Raw genomic sequence first — 23,054 nt, 5'->3', positions numbered from 1 at the left:
AATAAAGTGCTTTTGAATTTAGAAGCAGTAGAGACCCGAATGGAAGTATAAAAATGTGAATTCTGCGTAATAAGGTCGTCTCCCTCTCTGGTACTCACTGCTGTGAGTTCGGGTTTCCCCGGGTCGACTGTTCCACTCCGCTTTCATGCCGTCAATGTCATCCAGAGACGAAGCCCGCCTCAGGCTGCGGACGCTCTCATTGGAGCAGCTTCGAGGCAGCGCCCCCCTGGTGAAGGAGACGCTGGGGTCCAGCCGCTCCGTCAGCAACGAGCGCCGTTTGGTGAAGGACTGAGCAGCAGGCGAGGGGGGGTCCAGGTCCTGTTCGATTAAAGCCTCGGTCTCAGACTGCATGCAGCTCTCCTTCGAAGGGATCCGAAACTCCTTCAGAGGGACGTCCTCGCTGCGCGGCTGTAGATGAGTTGTAATATATAACATTACAAAGGAGAAGATGCATTTTACAGTCATTTAATCCTATAAACAAAGGCAGCATGAGCAGCTCATTTCATGTTAGCTATAAATCAATGATCAACAAAGCTAAACAAAAACATTGGCTGCTAAAATCGGCCCGATAAATAAAACCGGGACGATACCGATGTTGGTGCCGATATATCGTGAATCCCTAGTTTCTGTTGTTTTATTTGTTAGAGTTGTTTTTGAACCATAATACCAAAAGTTTGATGTGTAACGATGGCACTTGGCAAAATGTAATATTTAATTGTTTTCTCTATTGTTGACTGTGTTTCTATGACTTTGTTTTTGTGATTAATTGATTTTGGATCGTTAAAAGGTCTTTCAGTTCCGGTGTTAAATGTTCATTAGAATTTAAAGTTTCCTCTTTGTGGATTTGATTTTGCATTATTACGCCATTACAATAACATAAGCCACACAAACAAAATAACATATGGTATCCCAAAATATGCCAATAAAATACATGCAGAGTGCTTATTATTTGAGTTTATCAGGCTAACTGGTTGACAAATATAAAATACACTTTCTTGGTTAGTCAACAGAAAATCTTGTTTTCTCCATGTATATATTTTTGAACAGTTTTGACTTAATCTCTGCTTTGAATATGTTGTTCCTTCACCAAATTACCTCTTTTGAGTCTTTATGCTCCAGTTAACGATTAACTTTACAAAATATTACATATATTGAATAAAACAATTATTTTTAGTCCATCTTTTTGGCACATTTAACTAGAAAGAGCAGCTTGGATTCTAAACAAACCAACATATTTGTTGCAACTCAAAATTTACTGTGTTTATATGGAGTAAGATAGCTGTCAAAAAGGTGTGTGCATGATTATTATTCAGATGGGTGAAATAGAGTCACGTTCATATCAGCTATGCTTTCTTGGCCCGCTTCAGGGCCAGTGTCATGAAGAGATACTTTCAGGAAGTCTCTTCCAACACGTTTACATCCTCAGAGGACAAAGAAAGACTAAACACAAGTGAAGGAATGTTTTTCAGAAGAGAAATACAAACCGAGGCACGACAAAGGTTGCAAACTGATATGAAAAAGTATTTCTCCGCTAATAACTTCTTTTTCGTTTGCTGTTTTCTCACAAAGTCAGTCATCAGGTATTCACACAAACAGGAAATGACTCGCATTACTCTGGAGGAATTGTTTTAAATTAGCAATGATAATGACATTGAGAAAACACTAATGGGAGCTTGGACACTTTCCTCTTACTCTCCAAGCCTGTTTTATTATCAATGCTGTGGGAGCAACAGCAGCTGTGTATACACAAAAAAGAAATCAATAAATGTAAACTCCTCATTGTAGAAACCAAGCTGAAAGGAAATGTTTTGTTTGTATTTTTTTTTTCTGTGCAAGTCAATCTAGGCATTGAAAGAAGGATATTAGATATTTTTTCAATTATAAGCTACTTTTGGTAGTTCTGCATTGTGTTCCATAAATATCTCACCTGCAGGTAATCCACCACCACCCCTTCGCACTGATCTTTGGCCAGCGACGGCCTTCGCAGGGAGCGAAGTTCTGGTAGTCTCATCTTCAGCCGGCGGTTCTGACCTGCAAGGGGAAAAACTTACAACTTCAGATTCAGATACAAATGACTGAATACTAGCATTACTTTATTATTTTTGCTTGAAAAAGGGTTCTCTTAAGATAAATGTTTGCTCTTCTACCGTGTAGGGATCTGATAAGCGGCCATCTTCTTAAAAAACAAGTGTTTTCTCTTACATTAACAGGGCCGATGGTCTTTTCACAACATAAGGAGCTAACGTTTTCATAAAATGCTTTATTTAAAAAACATTACATTTTAACATTATTTTGTGTTAGCTGTGTCAAATACTGACTGATTAAACTGTGTTTTTTTCACATCATTAAACTTGCTGTTTGCTATCTATTATGTTACAATTTTTCTCTGCTTTTCTGTCATCATATTCTCACCTCCGCAGCTGATCAGTAATTTCAGGTTGACAAGTTGAAACTCGGCTGAAAGTGAAACTTAAGAACTTTAGCGAGTGTTTATATTCCAAAACAGAACCGCATAAAGGGCATTCAACATCCCACACCGGACTCTGTCTGGACCGTCTCTCTTTTCTACTCTGGGATGCGCCGCCATCTTGAATTCGGTATCAACAGCTTAAGGGTGACCACCAGCGCCCTCTGCTGGATGGCAGCCAAACTACAACACTAAAACACGGTCTACGCCAGGGATGTCAAAACGTTTTGACCCCAGGGTCAAAATCCCGAAGTTGAAAGTATTCAAAAGCCAAATATTTTCTTTTTTTTCCATCCAATAAAAATAAATAAATAAATAATAAGATTTTCCCCCCTATTTGTCTGAATAACAATAAATAAAACGTAATACGTTACCTTTGCCTCAATGTTTACAATTATTTAATTTTTTGGGCTTATCATTTTCCATTTTGTTAAGTCCATAAAATGTTTTTAATATTTTCTTCAACAATCTTTACTGTATTTGACTAGCTCTAATAGATGGGGTTTGCCCAAATGCGTAGGATGCTTGAGGCACAATTTATGGAATAAAAAGGCTAACTAAAAAAAGAAAAATTGGTGCTGTACTTAACATTTTCCATTTAAGAATATATAAACTTGCCATAAATAAATTTAATTACAAGAAGTCTCTGAGGGCCAAATTTGCATCATTCTTGAATTGAGGTGAGGGGTCACACAAAAATGAATCAAAAAGGTCACAACTGGAAACTCCTGTTCTAAGCAGACCTTATAAGATCATCCATTGTAGCTCATTTTAATCTAATAAACCATTAATTGACAATTAATCATAAGTTGATTAACTGTAGACACCTGTAGGTCTTAAAACTACAGGTGTCACTCCATATAGTCATGATTAATAATTAAAGACAAATTTTAATTTATTATAAAATGGTGCGGTTTTTAAATCTGAAAGTGTATTTACAGTAAAGCCATCCTTGGGTGACTCTCTGCCTTAAGCCTGACTTCTTGAGCGAAGGGTCGATGAGCTCCTGGAAGTCGAGGATGAACATTATCACATGGCCTTCCTCGTTTTTGACAGGTACGATATCCACTCGGCAGGGTCGGCAAATCCCTGCAAGCAAAGAAGAGCTTTAAAAATATATTCATAATGAGAAGGGGGCACCCGGATTTGAACCGGGGACCTCTTGATCTGCAGTCAAATGCTCTACCACTGAGCTATACCCCCTACACACAGATTACCACTGAAGTTTGTGGGAAAAAATCGAGACGGGAGATAAAGGGCAGGTTAAAATCAGTCAGATCCAAAAATAGAAATACAAAAATCCCACAGATCCGACACTGGACCAGGCAGACAAACAGATTGTCAGCGTCTGTTCGACAGGCCAGGGTTCAGCCTGGAGATTAAAAACGGAGAGTCGGTTTCATTTCTGAATCATGTTGCATTCGCTTGTTCCCTCATTTCCCTCTCGATCAGGCTGGGAGCGCAGCGGGAAGCAGGAGACAAAACAAATAGATGCTCAGTGGATTTGAGCTGGCACAATGAACTCATTTCCATGACAACAACACAGCAGACCGCGTGCCTCACGACGAGATGCCGAAAGGAGAACACTGGGCAAAAGTTTTGAGTCATCCCTAAGTCACAAGGAGGCAGTTTATTCCAGATTCTGCAGCTGGTTTCATAAAAACAATACTGGACTCAGTTTAATGGACAGCAAACCTTTTTAAAACTATTCAGTCATGCAGCAGCTTCAAAGTATTTGACCAGGATCTGATAGTATAGACCAGGGACATGAAACTCATTTTCATTTGGGCCATATCAAGACTATGAATGTTCTGTGGTGGTGCAGGAGTTCAGCACAACCCTCATATGGAGGCCTTGGCCCTCATCGCAGGTTCGATTCCCAGCCTGGAGTCCTTCACCGCATGTCTTCCCTTTCTCTCATTACCTACCTTCCTGTCAAATAAAGGCCACTACAGCCAATAAAACCTTAAAAAAAAGATTATGAATGTTCTTAAAGAGCCGGTTGTACCAGAATATATTGATAAAATTATTTAAACCCAGGTTTTTCACCATTTTTGTGGAAAATATGCCTTACTGTGAAAAACTGTGGGGATCTGCTAAAATAAATATACATTTATATTAGTGCGGTCAATCGATTAAAAAGTTGAATAGGTTAATCATGCTGTAATAGATCGTAATCATGATTAGTCATGCTGTATTTAATAATGATTAATTATAATTAATTATGATTAAACAGGCTGTAAGTAATTGTGATTAATCACACTACTTCATTGCAATTAATTATAATTATTAAAGATCAATCATGCTGTAATTAATCACAATTAATCACAATTAATCATGACTGATCGAGATTAACCACACTAATAGTGAGTAATCACATTAATCACGATTGATCACTATGCCTAACTTTGTAAGCTTGAAATATAAACATGTTCATATATTGCATTCCAACCAATTAAAATTCAAGCAATTAATAATTTTTACAGCAGACAGCAGGTAATGTCGTCTCTCAATACTGAAAAACAACGAAGGGAAACTTTCTCTGCCACACATGCATACAGTAGTAGCAAACCTGTTCAGGGAACAACTGACACATAAGATATATTTTATGTTTTAGTTCTTGGGCGCTCCATCCCTTTCTGATGATGCCCTGGGCAACTGCCCACAGAGCCAATATAAAAACAAACATCACTACATGCACGTTTTCAAAAAAAAGGTTTTATTCCTTGAAGATGATCAGGTTTCCAGGTTTTTCAGGAGGGTTTAAAGGAAGCCATTTTGTTTTAAATGCTGATTTAGAAACATTCCTCTCCATTAATTTCCTATGGAACCTACTTATATGTAAAATTTTAATTTGTGCATTGAGATTTACATTTATGTCTTGATTGAAGAAGATTGCTTAGTATTCTTTTCTATTCTATCCTACTTTTAAATTATTTTTTTACCTGTTTAACTGTAATCTGTTTGACATGTTTTTTAATTATATGTTGTTTTTAACTTCTTTGTACAAGTAATTTGAGTTGTTCCTAACTGAAAGGTGCTATATAAGTAAAGTTATCTTTCCTTGCCTTTCTATGTCCTGAACATGATTATCTGAGAGGCCGGTGGAATGATCAACAAGTTTTAAGAGGGGGCTATGGACCCCGTTGGTCCCCCTTTTGGGGGCGCCACTGGATGTGGGGCTCACTTCTGTATTTTCAAGCAAACAGTAAAAAAAAATGTTAGTAAGATAAAAATTTGTCTTGCAAAGAAGTCATGCGGGAAGTTATGTTTAACCTGCAGGGTTTTACTGAATCTGTTCATTTTAGCGATGCAGACAGAGACATCTCTGTAACTTTGGGCCTTTAAACATGTTAATGTTAAGATTGTTTACGTTTTGATACGAGAGGTCGTCTTCTGACTCATTTCATCCCCCCAGGCCTGTTTTTGTCTCCCATTCTTCACCTTCCTTGGAGTAGTAGAGGATCTCCACCTTGCGCTCCTCGGACCCAAGCAGGGCCTGCGCTAACTGGGCCAGGGCGCTCTTCATGGTGCCAGGACCAACCAAGAACTGGCAGGTGCAGGGCTGCTGCATGATCTCGGCCCGGGTGAAGCCGAACATCTGGCAGAAACCTTCATTGCAGTAAATGATCCCACAGTTCTTCATCTGGGCATTGGCGATCAGAAACTTGCGATCTGGAAATGCGAGAAAGGGTTCAAACAAGGTCACGGTTATTCCTGGAAGTAGCACAGTTGCAACAGAAGCATCTATAGATAGGGTGTGATTGAATCAGCCTAGCGGTCAGGGTGGATTAATTTTCTAGTATGGCTTTTCAATGAGCTGGTTCTCCTCATCTTCAGCTGACAATAAGCTAAAGTGGAGCTGACGCCGTCCGGTTTTCCATGCCGCTAACGCTATTAGCGTCCCGGTTCCTCCCAGGGGATTTAACAAGAAGCAGGTGGGCACTTTAATTGAAACACTATTGCATAACATTTTTTCTCAGGTAATGTGTTTAAAACCTTTTTAACCTTTTTGCCGACATTTTTTGATTACATTAAGTTGCTTTCTTATTTGTCCATCTTATTTGAGTCTTGTTATGTCAACAAGTTGAACCAATTTCATCTTTATTTAAAATCTTTATTGTCTCAGTTTACAGTAAAACACAGTTATAATTTTGTCGTTTAGTGTGCTAGATGTTTTTATTTTGTTTATTCATAACTATGCATGTTGCAATAAATCATATAATTGTTATTTGCATGATAAATGAAAACAAACTCAATAATTTCCATTAGCATGGTTTTGTCTTTACCCAAAACGCATCAAGTAGCATAGTTTTGGCTAAGCTATGCTATGCATCTGGTTCAAATTCAGTTAAAAAGTGTAATATTAAACACTTTTGCTGACTGATTAATAATTGGTTAATAATCAACAGATCAGTCCATTATTTAAGTTAAATCAAGCAGAACGGTTTGATCTTTTCACGTTATTAGAAGTATTTTTTTAAGTATCGTTTTCTGCAAAGTATTAATTAAAGGAATGCTATGTTACTGAATTTTAGGTAATAAAATATTTTATCTACAAAAGGAAATGGAATTGTTTGTTTGAATCTTTTAATGTATTTCTAATATTGTATTAAAAATATCTAATGTGCCAATTTTTTAAATCTAATTAATAGATTAACGTTTAGGATTATAACTGGATGATCAGTTACTAAAGTCTGTCGAATAATCAAATAAACGTGGTTTGCCTTGTCAGTTGCAGACACAAAAATTTAACAAATTTGTCTGCATAGAGAAGTAATCGACCTCACTGCAGCTACACTACAAGCATTTTTCTTTACGTTTTCTTCCTCCACACATCTCTGTATGCACAAACCCCTTGCTGTGTCTCTTCGGCAGTAAATGACCCCTTCCTGGAGAGGTCACACAACACCATCGATTATCTCCGTCCCTCAGGGAAAAACTGTTTCAGCTGCTGCAAAACCTGTCAAACTCTTAAAGCTAGGGCTGAAATTATGAATTAGATTAATCGTAATTAATCAATTATTGAAGTAATTGTCGACTACCAATCAATTAATTGTTAGCTGAAGTACACAGACTCAAAAAAAGGCAATTTGTTAAGAAAAGCAACACAGTCAGAGCAGTAATTAAGTCAAAACTGTACAAATTATACATATTTTGTGTTTAAGATTAAAAAAAATAACTTTATAAACAATTTCTAACCAAAACTCAAGTGGTTTAATTTTAGCTTCACTCAGTTACAACTCAGTGAAAATCTATTAATCACCTTTTGCAAGTTGGTTAATCCAGAAAATAAAAAAATCAATGTTAAGTCAAGCAGAAAGACACTGAGCTTCACGTTTTTAAATCAGAAATATTTTTCATAGCTGAAGATGCATAATTTGCTACAAATAATCAAGAGTTCACTAAAGGAATATGCTGCTGCATTTTAGGCTATAACAATTTTATTTTCTTATTTCTAAATGATTAATTATTAGAAAAACTTCCAATGAAAAATATGCAGAATGTGCCAAATTTGTATGTGATTGTTCGACTAATCGTCAAAAATAATCAATAGTCGATTAATCAATATCTGAAATAATCGGTTGCAGGCAGTTCTTTTACAAATTATCAAGCACACACTAAAGTAAAGCTATGTCATTGCATTTTAGACAATGAATTCTTTATTTTTTATTTAAAAAAAGGAATTGAATTTACATTTTCAATGTATTTTTAATATTTTATGAAAAAGGCTTAGGTGTAAAATATGCTAAATGTGCCAGATGTTTGTCCAACTGTTCGATTAATCATCAAAACTAATCGATTAGTTGATATTACCCTCAAACATTCAAAAACTCTTTGCAAAGAGAGAGAGCTGTTATAATCTTAAGGGGATACAGATTTTTAAGAAACCCAAATTCAGAACCAGTTTGAAAGAACGATGTACCTCTATTCAAGGAGTCAAATTGTGGAACGACTTACAAAATGATGTTAAAAATGCCAAATTATTGTACATGTTTAAGAGATTGTTAAAGACTGGATTTTTGAAGAAGTATGACATAGCATAAAGTGAGCTCATATTAACGTTGTTATATTGAGAAAGACGACTGACTTTGTTTTTTTTTTGTTGTTGTTGCAGAAGATAACCATTTTTTTCCCCTTGTTTTGATTCAGAGTTGAGAAAAAAGGGGCAGATTTTTTTCTTCTTTCTGCTGCCTTTCATTTCATTTAGTATTTTTTTAGTATATCAAAACATGTGTTAGATTGTTTTTTTTGTACTAAATGAAATGAATGAATAAATAAATAAAAAATAAAAAAAATATCTGAAATAATCGGTAATCAAGCGCACACTAAAGGAATGCTATGTTATTGCATTTTAGGCATTAAAAAGTTTATTTTCTGATTTAAAAAGGAATTGAATTTACATGTTTAATGTACTTATAATACGGCTAAAGTGGAACATACTCAGAATGTGTTAATTTGTTATCCGATTAATCGATTAATCATCAAAAAAATAATTGTTAGTTGCAGCTCTAGTTGTCCAAACATGAACAATATCCAACTCTCATTAGTTGCCGTCACCCATCTCGCTCACAAAGCAGCAATAAAATGCAGCATGAAGATAAATTGGGACAAATTCTAAGTGGGCAGCTAATAAAGAAGTTAAATGAACTCGTGGAAGATACATAAATAAACTCAGCGGCTTCAAACTGCCTCTTTCATCACAGCTTTGGTGGATCCAGCTGTTCGCTGCCCACACAGATGAGAGCGGAGCAGGAGGAGTTTTCTCTTTAAAGTAAACGTCTCTGGTGGAAAGCACATCCTGTCCAGTGTCATTATCTGGGGCTCACGCCGATCGTCACGGCGTTGCTAAGCAGCACCACTGTTGCACGTGCGCTCACCTGGCCGTGCACATGCGCACGCACTTTTAGGGACACAGTTCAGGCGTTACATAATAGACTTTTCCCTCAAAAGGAGCCTCCAAGAATCAGACATGACCAAAGGCAGAGAGTCAGAGGGGAAAACTGACGGAGTTTAAAAATATAAGAACAGACTAAATGTGAGGTTTAGGTTTACTTTACATGCAACATCTGTCCTTTTCCAAAATCCTGGATGGAGGGGAAGATTTTCGGTTGTCTCTCCATGTGAAAGAATGGAAAATGGGGCATTATGAGAAATTAATTATTCCGTCATGGTTTTGCGGCGCCCCGTGTAGCGGCGCCCCTATAGTGCATACTCACCTTTTTTTTTTTTTTGCGCTACTACACGCAGGTATAACTTAACTGCAGCATAAAACATACGTTTAAAAAGGGAACAATCGCTCACCTACCAGGCAATAAAATAAAAAAATCAGCCGAATTAAAACAAAAATGTGGAGAACTTCATGCTAAACAAGTTTGTGAAGAATTCACTTTATTTTTACAGGGTTTTTTTTTTTTTTTTTTTAGGAAAGAACAACAAGCTTGCAGAATATTATTACGTGTGCTTCATCTAAGTAAAATGCTCTTCAGCAGATTAATAAATTGTATTCGCACTTACTTCGTTCGTCGAATTTCTTGATGATTGTGTCCAAATACGTGTTTTGGAGCGCAACATGACCGCGTCTTACAGGCATGTTGACGCATGAACTTCACCGGTTTATAATAACCACGCACATTAAAAATCAAAACAAACAGCGAGGCTTTAAAAAATTAAACAGAAAAATACTGGGTTCAGTTCGGAATGAATAAACAAGCAGGTTCTGATGCGATGCCAGAGGATGGAGAGGAGGGCTGGTTACCCCGGCGATGGCAGATGCAGGACGGGGAAAAAAAACCCTGAAAAAGTTCACTTTAACACTGCAGCAGTCAGGTTGGACACAGTCGGGGAATAAACACCTGAAGAAACGAGGAAACCTGTTGAGGGAGAAAGTTGTGCAGCGCGTAAAAAAAGCCGCCAGTTTGGGTTTTAATCCCACTCAGGTTTGGACGCTGCGCGATAAGGATGCAGAGGAGGAGGATGAAGGTCCCGTTTTCCAGATTTACTGATCCGCTCCTCTTCCCTGTCACCCCAAGCTGCACAGAACTGACTCTGAGCCACAGCGGAAGCTCTCATTTAGCCTTCAAAATAAAACTCTCTACCACTTTCTGGCCAAAATGTTGCAAAAATTAAATAGAGTAATTTTTCTGTTGCGTTATTTAATCATTATGAAATATTTTAACTGTTAAGGTTTAAAAACAGCCCTATTTATTTATGTGCTGCTAATTACTATTTATTTTTATATGACGAGACTAACACGAGCAGAAATTGAAAACTGGAAGGAAAATTACACTGCAAAAACAAAATCTTACGAAGAATTTATGTCTAGTTTGAAGTAAGACAAAAAACAACTCACAAGTACATTTTTTATCAAAATATAGGAGCTTCTTTTGAATCAATAATTCCTTAATATTATTTTTAAAAGTTTTATCTCCATTTGTAGGTTTTATTTTGTATTTAACATGGCAAGACTGTCTTGTTTTTAATGATATAATTTGCCAGTGGAGCTAGAACTTTTTCATCAATTTTAAGGAATTATTCACTTGAAACAAGCTCCTATATATAGCAGAAAAGTTACTTGTGAGTTTTTTTTCTTATTTCTAGTGTACTGAGATTTTAGCACTAAAAAGTAATTTTACTCAATTAAGAATAAAAATACTTCATAATAAAATTACTGAAGTAAAACTAAAACATACAAAATACTCCTAAAAGTAAAATTTTCCAAAATAAGTTATTCAAGTAAATATAATGGAGTAAATGTAACCCAACTCCAATTTTATTTGCATCTGATCAGACTATCAATCATGTAATATTTAAAAATTACATCATCAGATCGACCAAAATCATTATTATTCGAGTTTCATTGACTTGTTTCTGTCAAAACCAGTGAATAGGACCAGTCACAATAATCAAAAATAACAAAATCAGGCATAAGAAAATGTTCCAAATCAGTTTCTTTCAATAACAAACATTTAAAGCCTCAACAGAAACTGCAGGTGTGTTTCTGCGTCTGGTGATTTTTTGGTTAAAACATGTTTATTCTTCAGTGGGTAGAAAATCCAGAAATTTTACTCACGCAAGAGTAAAAATGCTTCATAATAAAACTACTCAAGTAAAAATAAAAAGTACAAATAGGCTACTCCTAAAAGTAAAAATAAAAAATAAAAAGTTACTCAAGCAAAAGTAATTGACTAAATGTAACTAGTTACCTTCCAACTCTGACTTCATATTAATTTCTTTAAACACCTCATAGAAAGTAATAACACGATATGTGTATATTAATGTTTTCTTTGGAAATCTTTCCTCAAACGCTTTTATTTTGAAAAACCCCGACCGGCAGTTGCGTTAACCTTTCCGGCGGTTAACTTTCCGCAGTGTGACACTGACGGAGAGCAGACCCTGATCAGTCAGCTCTCCTTCACTCCACATCACAAAGTGCTCAAAATAGAAACATCCTCCGGGTTTAGTCACACCTCTCACATACCGCGCCAGCCACAGTTATCATAAAATGCTTTGTCTTATTTTATTTTTTTAAAAATCTGCCGTTGAATCCCGCCGCTACCGACGCTGAAATAAACCCGTCGAAAACAAAACTGAAGCAGAAACAAAAACCAAGCAATAAGTAAATTCACACAAACTGTGTTTAACTCATCCTTGTCTAGATTAAAAAGAATTGTGATCCGGCTTTGACAGCTTGATTTTTAACGTAGAGCTCAGTTTTATAAATAACCGCCTCGAAGTTCTGCCTAAGCTTAAGCAGCAGACAGACACATACCTGGCAGTTGGAGAGCGTTCAGACACGAAACAGACATTTAGGCTCAGCTGAAGGTCAATCAGACACGAAACAGACATTTAGGCTCAGCTGAAGATCAACCAGGGAAGTGGCTTCTTGACAAATCCGGCGAACGTTACTCGATTTGTTTGGGACAATCTGCCACGAAGGAGTTTCAGTGACCAACCAAACAGAAAAACGTTCACAGCTCAGAGGTATTTCAACATTGAATCATTTTTTTACTGTTTGAATTTGGGATTTATCAATACAGAATAAAATATGCAACAGAAACTCATAATCTTACCATTTTTATCTAGTTTCTGGTGGAAATAGTACACTTGAAAAACGACAAAAATGAATTAAAAGTAACTTTTCAGGAGCTTGTTTTAGTCAGTTCATTGGTATTGATTTAACAAAGTGAGAGCAGATGGGAAAAAATGTCTTAATATAAATGAAATTATCTAGAGATACACGATATATCAGCACCAACATCGTTATTTATCGGTATCAACCCTTTAAATAAAACTGGACCAATATGAACAACCGATATTTGTTTTGATCTGTTTTTGGTGGGTTTTTTTCCTTAAAGGTGGAAAAACAGAAAAAAATGTATTAAGATTTTGTGTTTTGCAGTGTATAGACCTTGACAATTATTCTCAAATTTCAGAATAATAAGATTAAAATCTAAAAAAGCATTCTATTTAAAAAAGTGACAGCATCAGATGATGATAAATGAAGCGTTTACTTGGTAAGATTTGGTGGTTTTTGCAGTGTACAACTTTTCAGCAAGAAATATGAGCTTGTTATTAGTCGACACTGGGCTGATATGAACTACTGATATTTATTTTCATCTGTTTGATGTGTTTTTTCCTCAAAGGTGTTGAAACAGTAGTGAAAGGTAATATTAAATATCGTCATGGGCCATAACAGCAATATTAGTATCAGATATCGATATCAACTTCAATTTTCATATCACCACATCCGTAAAATTATCTAGCAGTAATTTTTTGTCTTGGTTATTAAGAAATTATACTTAAAACAAACTCATAACTTGCTGAAAAGTGTACTAAGATGTTTTCATGGAGACTGGACCAAAAATACTTGAAGATTTTGTGTTTTTGCAGTGAACTACAGGACAATTCTCCCCACTTGTGGATAGTTTTATAGACAATGTGTTGACTTGGTAAGGTTTTGTGTTTTTGCAGTGTATAAACAATAATTCTTAACATTTCAGAATAAAAGAAAATCTTTCCTCAAACTCTTTTGTTTTGAAAAATACCAACCAGCAGTTTTAACCTTAATAAGATTACTCAGGGAAAAGTAAAAAAAAAAATCAAGCGTAGTAAAAGTACTCCTAAAAATATATATTTTAAACATGTAATTGAGTAAATGAAACTAGTTACTACACAACTCTAATTATATTTGCATCTGTAGCTATTATTTTCACAATTTGTGAATAAGAAAAATGTGCATTAAGTTGAAGATTTTGCGAAGTTGTAACATTATTTTAATTTGGAAAATTAATCCAAATGAGTCACTAACCGCTCTAAATTTGTGAACTTTGCTGATGTAACCTGGTTGTAATTCTCTTTTATTATAATTACACAAAATGTCTTCTTTTGGTTATTTGTCTTGTTCCTTATCTTACTGAAACACCTCTGTCATTGTTTTAACTGTGTTATTTTAAGATCGGAAGCCCCTCCCTTTTATTTCTTCTTCTGTGGTATTGTCTTTAAATTGTTTGCGCCCCTTAGCCCCTCCCCTTTTGACATGTTGTCCTGCGGGAGAGGTGTGTGCTTTTCATTTTTCCATCTAAATACATTCAGTTTATTTATAGATCTATTAAGTTAATTTTTGTTTTATACTTTTGTTTGGTGTAGGACTTGGAGCGGGCAGCCTATAACACGGTTGTTTTGTCTGTATTTTCGTCAGGTACGTTGTACAAAAATGTTTATTTAGTTTTTTTGTAAGTTGTGAGAGGTGTTCGCGGGCCCTTTTGACATGTTGTCCTGCGGGAGAGGACTTGGAGCGGGCAGCCTATAACACGGTTGTTTTGTCTGTATTTTCGTCAGAAATAAACCGAGAATCATCCGCTTGAAAGAAACTGTGTCACGGTCCATTCACTCTAAAACCAGCACAACGCAGAAAAGGATCCGGTTACACTTGGTGCCGTTTGACCCGCTGTAACGTCGAATCTCCGCTGCTGAAGCTGCTGCTCCGCTGCGCCTTTCCCGCCTTTGAGGTCTTGGCTCCGCCTTCGCTGCACCGCGCGCCTTTGCCCTGCGCTTTGACTGGCAGGCGTTGGTTTGCTGTATCCTGGCAACAAAGTCAAGTTTCTGTTGCTTTGTTTTGTGTACCCTGTTTCATAAAAGGGAAATACGTGAAAACCAACATATTTTTAATTTTGTGAATTTTTTTATTGTTTTGGGAAAATAAAGCTAATTTTAAAACAATACATAATCATACAAAAAACTTTTTTTTGAAGACGAGAAACGAGTCTGTTTATTACCCTTTGCCTGTAGATAAGTTGTGTTTTTTTTTTTTTTGCTGACTGATGCATTGTTCTTTTTCATGGTGTTTATCTGTTACTGTTCGATAAAATGTCTGACACTGAGGTACCTTCTAAGGGTGATGAAATGAACGGGAGGGTCACTTTTAGTCTGGGGAGGGGCCAACACTACATGTCATTTGGAAGGGGTAGGCCTATGCCTTCTAGTGCATATGAATGTTCTGTTGATAAGTCTGAGCTGAACCCCCCACCTGTCCCTGTAGCTGCTTCTACACCCGTTGGCAATGCAAGGTCTGACCTTAGCCAACTTGTTTCTACTGAGGCTCTCAGTGGGGTGATTGCTGATCTGGCTAGGCAGATTGGGGATGCCATTACAACAAACCTGAGTGGGCCAAACAAACAAAGTCAATCACAGTCTCAGGTTGCTGACAGCCAACCCAGTGACCCGACCGATCAGTCACAAATGAGGTTTGTGGTTCAGTCTGATATCAGGGCACCACCATATTTCAAAGGTGACCACACTGACACTTTCTCGATCCAGGAATGGGAGGGTTTGATGAGATCTTATCTGTCAAGAATAAGATGTGTGAACCCTGTAGAAATGTGTGAGATCATCACATCCAGACTTATTGGGAAAGCTAGAGATGTGGTTCAGGTGTCGCTTCGCTGCCAGCCTCAGTCATCTAGTGACAAGTTGGTTTCTACCGTTTTTGATATTCTGAAACGCAACTTTGGTGAGCTGATCTTCTCCAGTTTACCAATGAGAGACTTCTATAACATCCTGCCTGCTGATAGGGAGACAGCCATGGACTACTGGATTAGACTGAACAAGTCTATTGAAGCGGCTGATGAGTGTTTGCGTAGAAGAGGGAAGCAGGTGGAGGATCCAGGAGCTGAAGTTGTTACGATGTTCATCAACCACTGTCCTGATCCTGGTCTAGCTCTTTCCTTCCAGCTGAAACCTGTTGAGGAGTGGACTACTGCTGAGGTCCAGAGCCGCCTTGATAACCATGTTGTGAGTCTTAGGAGGCCAATGGTTACTATGAACAGGCCCTGTACATCTACAGGCCCTGTTCTCTCCTGTCTTCCTCAGCTTGGTGCTCAGTCACCCAGTGCTGCGTTGCCAGCCGATGCGGCACCTTTTGCTGTCCGTTTTCCCCAAGCTGCTTTAGCATCTGATCGTTCTTCAGCTTCAGGGCCCTTGTATCAGCAGCCACAGCAGCATGTTGCTCCACGACCGACTCCCTTTCAGAATGCCGATTCACCCAAGCCAACCTTTTCCTCCAGTTCAGGAGTCGAACCACCTCATCTGATGACAGAGATGTTTGATAAAGTTCTGTCTCTGTGTGCAGCTTCTCTTGCTACAAAACAACGTGGTCAACCTATGGGGAGTTACACACGTAGTTCTAAACATCCTCAGCATGCTCCATGCAGGGTTTGTTGCTCAGAGGAGCATACAACACATTCACACTGCAGACTGTTCAGACTGTGTCTCAACTGCTTCGGCTCAGGACACATTAAAAGGGATTGTCCTCAGCCTGCTCATCAAACACCGCAGCCATCCTCCCACTACCCTAGTTTAAACTAGAGAGCCTGTGTGATGAGAGGGGCAGCATGGGCAGTGTGGATAATACCCTCACTAATGCACTAGATGCACACACTATTTATACTGAGTGTTGTAACGCTTCACCTGAGAACAGTGAAGTGGTTTTCTTGGGGTCACAGAGAGTTCAGAGGGCTAGTGATTTGTTTTATGCCTCAGTTTCAGTGAGTGACCGATCTACACTGAGGGGTATGTTGGACTCTGGGAGTATGTCATGCACATTGAGCGTGGAGGCAGAGAGCAAACTAAGAGCCGCGGGTGTTGATTTGATCCCTCTTGCAGTCCCAGAGAATGTGGTGCTCATCGGGTGTGGTGGCCTTCTCACGCGGCCTCGATGCATCTATGAGTTGAACATTGAGATCTATGGCTTCAAATTTACGGTACCAACATTTTTGATACCTGGCCAACATGATGAATTCATCATTGGTAGCAATGTGCTCCGGCCCCTTATTCAAAGAATGAAAACTGATTCGAGATACTGGAAACTCATTACATCAGGCACTGTAAACCCAGAGTGTGAGGAGTTTTTGCAGCTGCTGAGTTGTGTTTCTCGGTGGTCAAACTCTACTTTACCTGACAAGATTGGAACGGTCAGGCTCAGACAGGCTGTCACCCTCCTTCCCCGTCAGGAGTATGTGGTTTGGGGGAAGCTTCCGTCCACTGCTCCACTGTCATTAGGGGGCACTGTGGTCGTCGAGCCGTCATCTGCTCGTTCCACTCCAAAAAACATTTTGGTGGGTCGTGTAGTAACACCCATGTGGGGGGATCGTTGGGTCCCTATGAAGGTTCTCAACCCAACAGACAAACCTCTGGTACTGCGCCGCAATGCTAAAATTGCTGATGTCTTCCCATGTGTTGCTGTGGAGGACTTTGCGTTTAGTCAGGGGAGATCTGAAGTGTACTGCAACCATTCTGCAGTTTCAGCAAGCTCATCACATCACAGTTCTGATCCAGTGCAGATGCTGAGAGACTGTGGTCTACATGACATCGACATAGAGAGCTGTGAGGTGTCAGGTGAGTCTAAAAGACGGCTGGCTGAACTCGTGGTTTCTTACCAGGATGTGTTCTCCAGGGGGAAACTGGACTGTGGTGAGGCTAGGGATTTTGTCCATCGCATTCACTTGACTGATGACCAGCCATTTCGCTTGCCTTATCGACGCATCCCACCAGCACATTATCAGCAGTTGAGGGAGGTCTTGTCTGAGATGGAGATGAAGGGTATCATAAGGAAGTCTATTAGTGAATATGCCTCCCCGCTTGTTATGGTGTGGAAAAAGTCTGGGGACATGAGGATATGCACTGACTTTCGCTGGCTTAATGCTAAGACCGTTAAGGATGCTCATCCATTGCCCCATCAGTCTGACTGCCTCGCTGCTCTTGGTGGGAATGCTCTTTTCAGCACCATGGACTTGACCTCTGGTTTCTACAACATCCCTCTCCATGAGTCTGATAAACATTATACCGCTTTTACCACGCCGCTTGGACTCTATGAGTACAACCGTCTCCCACAAGGGTTATGCAACAGCCCAGCTTCCTTCATGAGGATGATGCTCAACGTTTTTGGTGACTTGAACTTTTCCAGCCTCCTCTGTTATCTAGACGACCTGTTGGTGTTTGCACCTTCTGAGGATGACTCGTTAAAGAGGCTGGAGATTGTTTTCTGTCGCCTGAGAGCTAACAACTTGAAGCTGGCCCAGAAAAATGTCACTTTCTCAGGAGGTCTGTGAGGTTCTTGGGCCATGTTGTGGAGGCTGGTGGTGTTTCTGTCGATCAGGAGAAGGTCAGGGTCATCTCTGGGTTTGACAAAAAGGACCTCATGAAGGAGGATGGCTGCACTCCGTGTCAGAAGAAGGTGAGGTCATTCCTGGGCATGGTGCTATTCTATCAGCACTTTATTCCAGCTTGTTCCCGCATCGCAAAGCCACTTTACGCCCTCACCGCAGGTCAGAAACGTAAAGTGAAGGGCAAAGGGCATGGGAAAGCTGGAACATTTCGTGTTCTAACTCCCCAGGACTGGACTCCAGCTTGTGAGAAAGCGTTTGGAGACCTTAAAGCTGCACTCCTCAACTGTGTGGTGCTGGCACATCCTGATTTTGAGAGGCCATTTATTCTCTCAACCGATGCTTCATTGGATGGGCTCGGTGCTGTTTTGTCCCAGGTCCCAGCTGATGGAGAGATTGCTAGACCTGTTGCTTTTGCCAGCAAGTCTCTCAGCCGCAGTCAGTCCAACTATCCTGCGCACAGGCTCGAGTTCCTAGCCTTAAAGTGGGCTGTGTGTGATAAGTTCAGCCACTGGCTGAAGGGTCATAGGTTTACTGTGTGGACGGATAATAATCCTCTCACATATATCCTGACCAAGCCCAAATTGGATGCCTGTGAACAGCGCTGGGTCTCTAAGCTTGCTCCATACACCTTTGAGATCAGGTATGTTCCAGGGAGACAGAATGTGGTGGCAGATGCCCTGAGCAGAGCCCCTTTTGTGAAGCCCTTGGCTGATCGCCTTCTGTCAGAGCCTTGTCAGGAACTTTTGGAGCATGTCTGTGAGGTTCCTGATCACGCTGTGCAGGACGTTTTCCGTTTGACCTGTCAGCCCCAATCAGTGGACAGCTCTTCCTCAATTGCAGCTGACGCCTCCATGACCTGCGACGAGGTCTCCTCTCTTTTGACATCTGTCTGCAGTGGAGATACTGGTCAGGCTCAGCATGCATTATCTTTAGCTGACCATCTGGACATGATAATCCCACACACCACAGGTCCATCAACAGTTCTTTGTCTAACTGACCTTGTCTCTCACCAGAAAAACGACCCTGTTGTTTCCAGAGTTGTCCTCTATGTTGAGCGGGGACGCCGTCCATCGAGGCGGGAACGCTTTGGTGAAAACCAACTGGTTTTAAAAATTCTGAAGCAGTGGGACAAACTAACATTGCTGAATGGTGTTCTTTACCGTGTCATAAAAGACCCTCTGACAAAAGGTAAACGATTCCAGTTTGTGGTCCCTGATGCTTTGAAGTCTGTGGTTTTGACTGGTGTCCATGATAATGCGGGTCATCAGGGCCAGCCACGAACACTCTCCTTGGCTCGTCATCGCTTCTTTTGGCATGACATGGAGAGAGATGTGCGAGATCATGTGAGAAAATGTCCCAGGTGTGTCCTCAGTAAAACCCCAGAGCCTGCGGTGAGAGCCCCTCTGGAGAACATCAAGACCAGTGCTCCAATGGAGCTGGTGTGCATTGATTTCTGGTCGGCTGAGGACAGCAACAACAAGTCTGTGGATGTTTTGGTGATCACTGATCACTTCACAAAGTTAGCACACGCTTTCCCTTGTCAGGATCAAACTGCTAAAAGAGTTGCAAAGAAGCTATGGGATGGGTTTTTCTGTGTTTATGGCTTTCCTCAGCGCATTCACTCGGATCAGGGCGCAAATTTTGAGAGTGAGCTGCTGGCTGAGCTTTTGGAGCTGAGTGGTGTCAGTAAATCACACACCTCGCCCTACCACCCGATGGGTAACGGGACTGCAGAGAGATTCAATCGCACCCTGGGCAACATGTTGAGATCTCTTCCTCCACGTTCAAAGCACAAATGGCCTCAGATGATCCAGTCTCTGACCTTTGTTTACAATTGCACAGTTCATGAGACCACTGGCTTTGCACCGTTCTATCTGATGTTCGGGAGGATTCCCAGGCTGCCTGTTGACCTTGTTTTTCGGAACGTTCTTCATGACGATGCCATTTGCGACTACCACTCTTACGTCAAATCACTGATTGAAGATCTGCGTGCTGCTATGCTAATGGCTGAGAAGAGCACCAGTACAGAGCAGAAACACCAATGTGACCAGTACAACAAGAGAGCCAAGGGTCACCCTCTGTCAGTTGGAGATCAGGTCCTGGTGGCGAACAAGGGAGCCAGAGGAAAGCGGAAGCTTTCTGATAAATGGGAGCCTGTGATGTACACGGTGGTTGCATCCAAATCTGCTCTCCACATTTATCGAATCAGAGACCGTCATGGCAATGAGCGTGTGGTGCATCGCAATCTCCTGCTTGATGTGAACTTTTTACCTGCGGGAATGACCATGGATGGCGATGTGAACCGCCATGCTGACAGTGTGGGTAGAGTCCCTTCGGTTTCTGATCTACATGGAACAGAATGTTTTAGCGAGGCTCCTAGTGCTGTTCCTGCTGAGCCTACCCTACCTGACTCCCTGTCCTGCAGTGATGGGGAGGACCGCACTGCTTCATGGGTTCAGGATGTGTCCTCAGCTCCATCAGTTGGAAATAGTGACCTGCCTCATGACTCTGAAAACTCCTCTATGGACACTGGAGTGTTGGCGACTGCTGGTTCCTTACCTCATCTTCCTGATGATGTTGGCTCTGTTCATCCTCCAGACAGTGTGGGAGGGGATGTTGTTCGCCGCCTAACTTCACGCTTTGGGAGGGTTATTAAACCAGTTTGTCGCCTGATAGAGTCCATGGCTGTCATTGAGGCATTTTATGATAAAGATAATGTTCAGCCTGTTATTGATGTGTGAGTCTCCAAGTTCTTGTTGTATAATTCCTGCCATTGTCTAGGATTGTCTTTTTCTTTGTTTGCCTAAGCTTCAGTACCATTTATATGTTTATTCTGTATAGGGGGGGTGTAAAAGGCACCTCTTGTTGTCCATAGGATACCGTGAGATTTCGCTAGTTGTTGAGCGATCTCTAGTCTCCTGACCTTATTTTAGGGTAGCTTTTATGCTGATGTGTTACACTGTTGCAGGAAAGAAAACTATTTTGTACTGGTACTGAGTGTCTTTTAACTGTTTTTCATTTTGTGTAATTCTAGGGGGGTGAATGTAACCTGGTTGTAATTCTCTTTTATTATAATTACACAAAATGTCTTCTTTTGGTTATTTGTCTTGTTCCTTATCTTACTGAAACACCTCTGTCATTGTTTTAACTGTGTTATTTTAAGATCGGAAGCCCCTCCCTTTTATTTCTTCTTCTGTGGTATTGTCTTTAAATTGTTTGCGCCCCTTAGCCCCTCCCCTTTTGACATGTTGTCCTGCGGGAGAGGTGTGTGCTTTTCATTTTTCCATCTAAATACATTCAGTTTATTTATAGATCTATTAAGTTAATTTTTGTTTTATACTTTTGTTTGGTGTAGGACTTGGAGCGGGCAGCCTATAACACGGTTGTTTTGTCTGTATTTTCGTCAGGTACGTTGTACAAAAATGTTTATTTAGTTTTTTTGTAAGTTGTGAGAGGTGTTCGCGGGCCCTTTTGACATGTTGTCCTGCGGGAGAGGACTTGGAGCGGGCAGCCTATAACACGGTTGTTTTGTCTGTATTTTCGTCAGAAATAAACCGAGAATCATCCGCTTGAAAGAAACTGTGTCACGGTCCATTCACTCTAAAACCAGCACAACGCAGAAAAGGATCCGGTTACACTGCCATGGAGAGTGAAGGTAAACTTGTAAAAAGCCATCTTCCCACTTCAGCAGTGGAAGCGTTGGATGAAGAGTTCAGAGATTACAGGAACTGTGGCTTCGCTGTCGGCCGGAGAGGAGGAGGCGGTTCGGTTGATCTGGGTTTCGTCTCTCCAGAACTTGATGAAATGACGGTTAAAATTAGCCAAAGATCTCGCGTGCCTTTCCATGAGTCGTGGTGTGAGCGGCGAGTGATGCGGGAACAAGAGGGCAACGAACAGGACTGGAACACCGCCTGACCCGCTGCACCTGCTGCAACTAAGGCTGTGTTCACACCGCAGCCTGAAGCGAACCAACTCCTGGATCTAAGAGTCAAACCCTAAAGCTCTTAATTCACCTGTAATGGTTTTAATTCCTAGATGTTTACATTTTGTTTTAAAGAATACACAAAGAGTTGAAGGAAATAAAAATGATTAGAGGTTAGTCTTTCATTTCTACATTGTGAAAATGGTCTCTGTTTAATCTGTGGTGTTAACTCCTATATGAAGAAAAGAAACCGAGACAACAACATGTCGTCACTGGAAGATGTAAGTCACCTCAGCATGTTGCAGTTTTCTACAGGCTCATTTATGCTCTCTGGATTAAATGCCTGTTTTTGTTTCAGAGCAAAAGCTGGAGGAGTCTGGACAGACTGGAAGGAGAAACCTCACCGCTGTGGTCACTGTGACGAGAGTTTTTCTACCACCTCATTTCTGAAACATCTGCGTGTTCACGCTGGAGAGAAACCCTTCCTCTGTGACGTGTGTGGAAAGACTTTTAGCCAACTATCATCTCTTAAGCAACATCAACTGATTCACACAGGAGAGAAGCCTCGTGTCTGCAGCTACTGCAGCGAAAGTTTCAGCCATCTCGAAAGTTCATCGGCGAATCCACACAGGAGAGAAACCGTACAGCTGTGACCGATGTGGACGATGCTTCAGTCGGTCAGTAACTTTGACAAACCACCTGAGAATCCACGATGGAGAAACGGCAGAACCAGATCCATCACCATCTCCTGTATCGTCTTGATGTTTCACCAACATAAACAGAAAAAAAACTGTTTTAATTAAATTCATTTGCATTCAACTTATGGTGTGAAATTTTTGTTCAGATTTCCAGAATAAACCACAAAATCATCTGAATTTACTGCGTTGTAAAATCTGGTTTTAACAAAAAATGTCACCACAGAATTGCTGGATGTTCTTTGAATGTTTAGCAGAAAAAGTTGAGAATTTTAGGACTCAGATTTTTTATTTTAATCACCATA

General features: G+C 40.1%; 1 protein-coding gene, 1 long non-coding RNA gene and 1 other non-coding gene across 6 annotated transcripts in view; 1 reads left to right on the top strand and 2 right to left on the bottom strand.

Moving 5' to 3' along the window:
• The window catches only part of kcnh6a (potassium voltage-gated channel, subfamily H (eag-related), member 6a), a 36,925-nt gene extending 24,598 nt beyond the window's left edge, over nucleotides 1-12,327 (bottom strand). Inside the window, exons 1-5 of one of the 4 annotated variants that reach the window (XM_081610258.1) lie at nucleotides 12,240-12,327; nucleotides 5,912-6,142; nucleotides 3,407-3,556; nucleotides 1,928-2,031; nucleotides 99-408 (exon numbers count right to left, since the gene is read on the bottom strand). In XM_081610258.1, the coding sequence (XP_081466384.1) occupies nucleotides 99-408; nucleotides 1,928-2,031; nucleotides 3,407-3,556; nucleotides 5,912-6,142; nucleotides 12,240-12,276 (832 nt within the window). In that variant the 5' untranslated portion in view covers nucleotides 12,277-12,327. Of the gene's footprint in view, nucleotides 1-98; nucleotides 409-1,927; nucleotides 2,032-2,412; nucleotides 2,549-3,406; nucleotides 3,557-5,911; nucleotides 6,143-9,985; nucleotides 10,577-12,239 lie in introns of those variants that run through there. The other 3 variants (XM_008416314.3, XM_008416313.3, XM_008416316.3) reach the window with 3 other exon arrangements.
• Nucleotides 3,599-3,670, bottom strand: trnac-gca (transfer RNA cysteine (anticodon GCA)). Its single transcript has one exon. It is a non-coding gene; the product is annotated as a tRNA-Cys (tRNA).
• A 51-nt stretch (nucleotides 12,328-12,378) lies between the features above and the next one.
• Nucleotides 12,379-22,873, top strand: LOC103468925 (uncharacterized). The gene is made up of 2 exons (XR_014088734.1): nucleotides 12,379-12,451; nucleotides 22,297-22,873. It is a non-coding gene; the product is annotated as an uncharacterized LOC103468925 (long non-coding RNA).
• The last annotated feature ends 181 nt before the right edge of the window (nucleotides 22,874-23,054 follow it).

The sequence above is a fragment of the Poecilia reticulata genome, chromosome 8 (assembly GCF_904066995.2).
Source record: "Poecilia reticulata chromosome 8, P_reticulata-male-v2, whole genome shotgun sequence".
Taxonomy (NCBI): Eukaryota; Metazoa; Chordata; class Actinopteri; order Cyprinodontiformes; family Poeciliidae; genus Poecilia; species Poecilia reticulata.
Note: the sequence above shows the minus strand (reverse complement) of the source record. Positions and strands in the feature narration are given on the sequence as shown.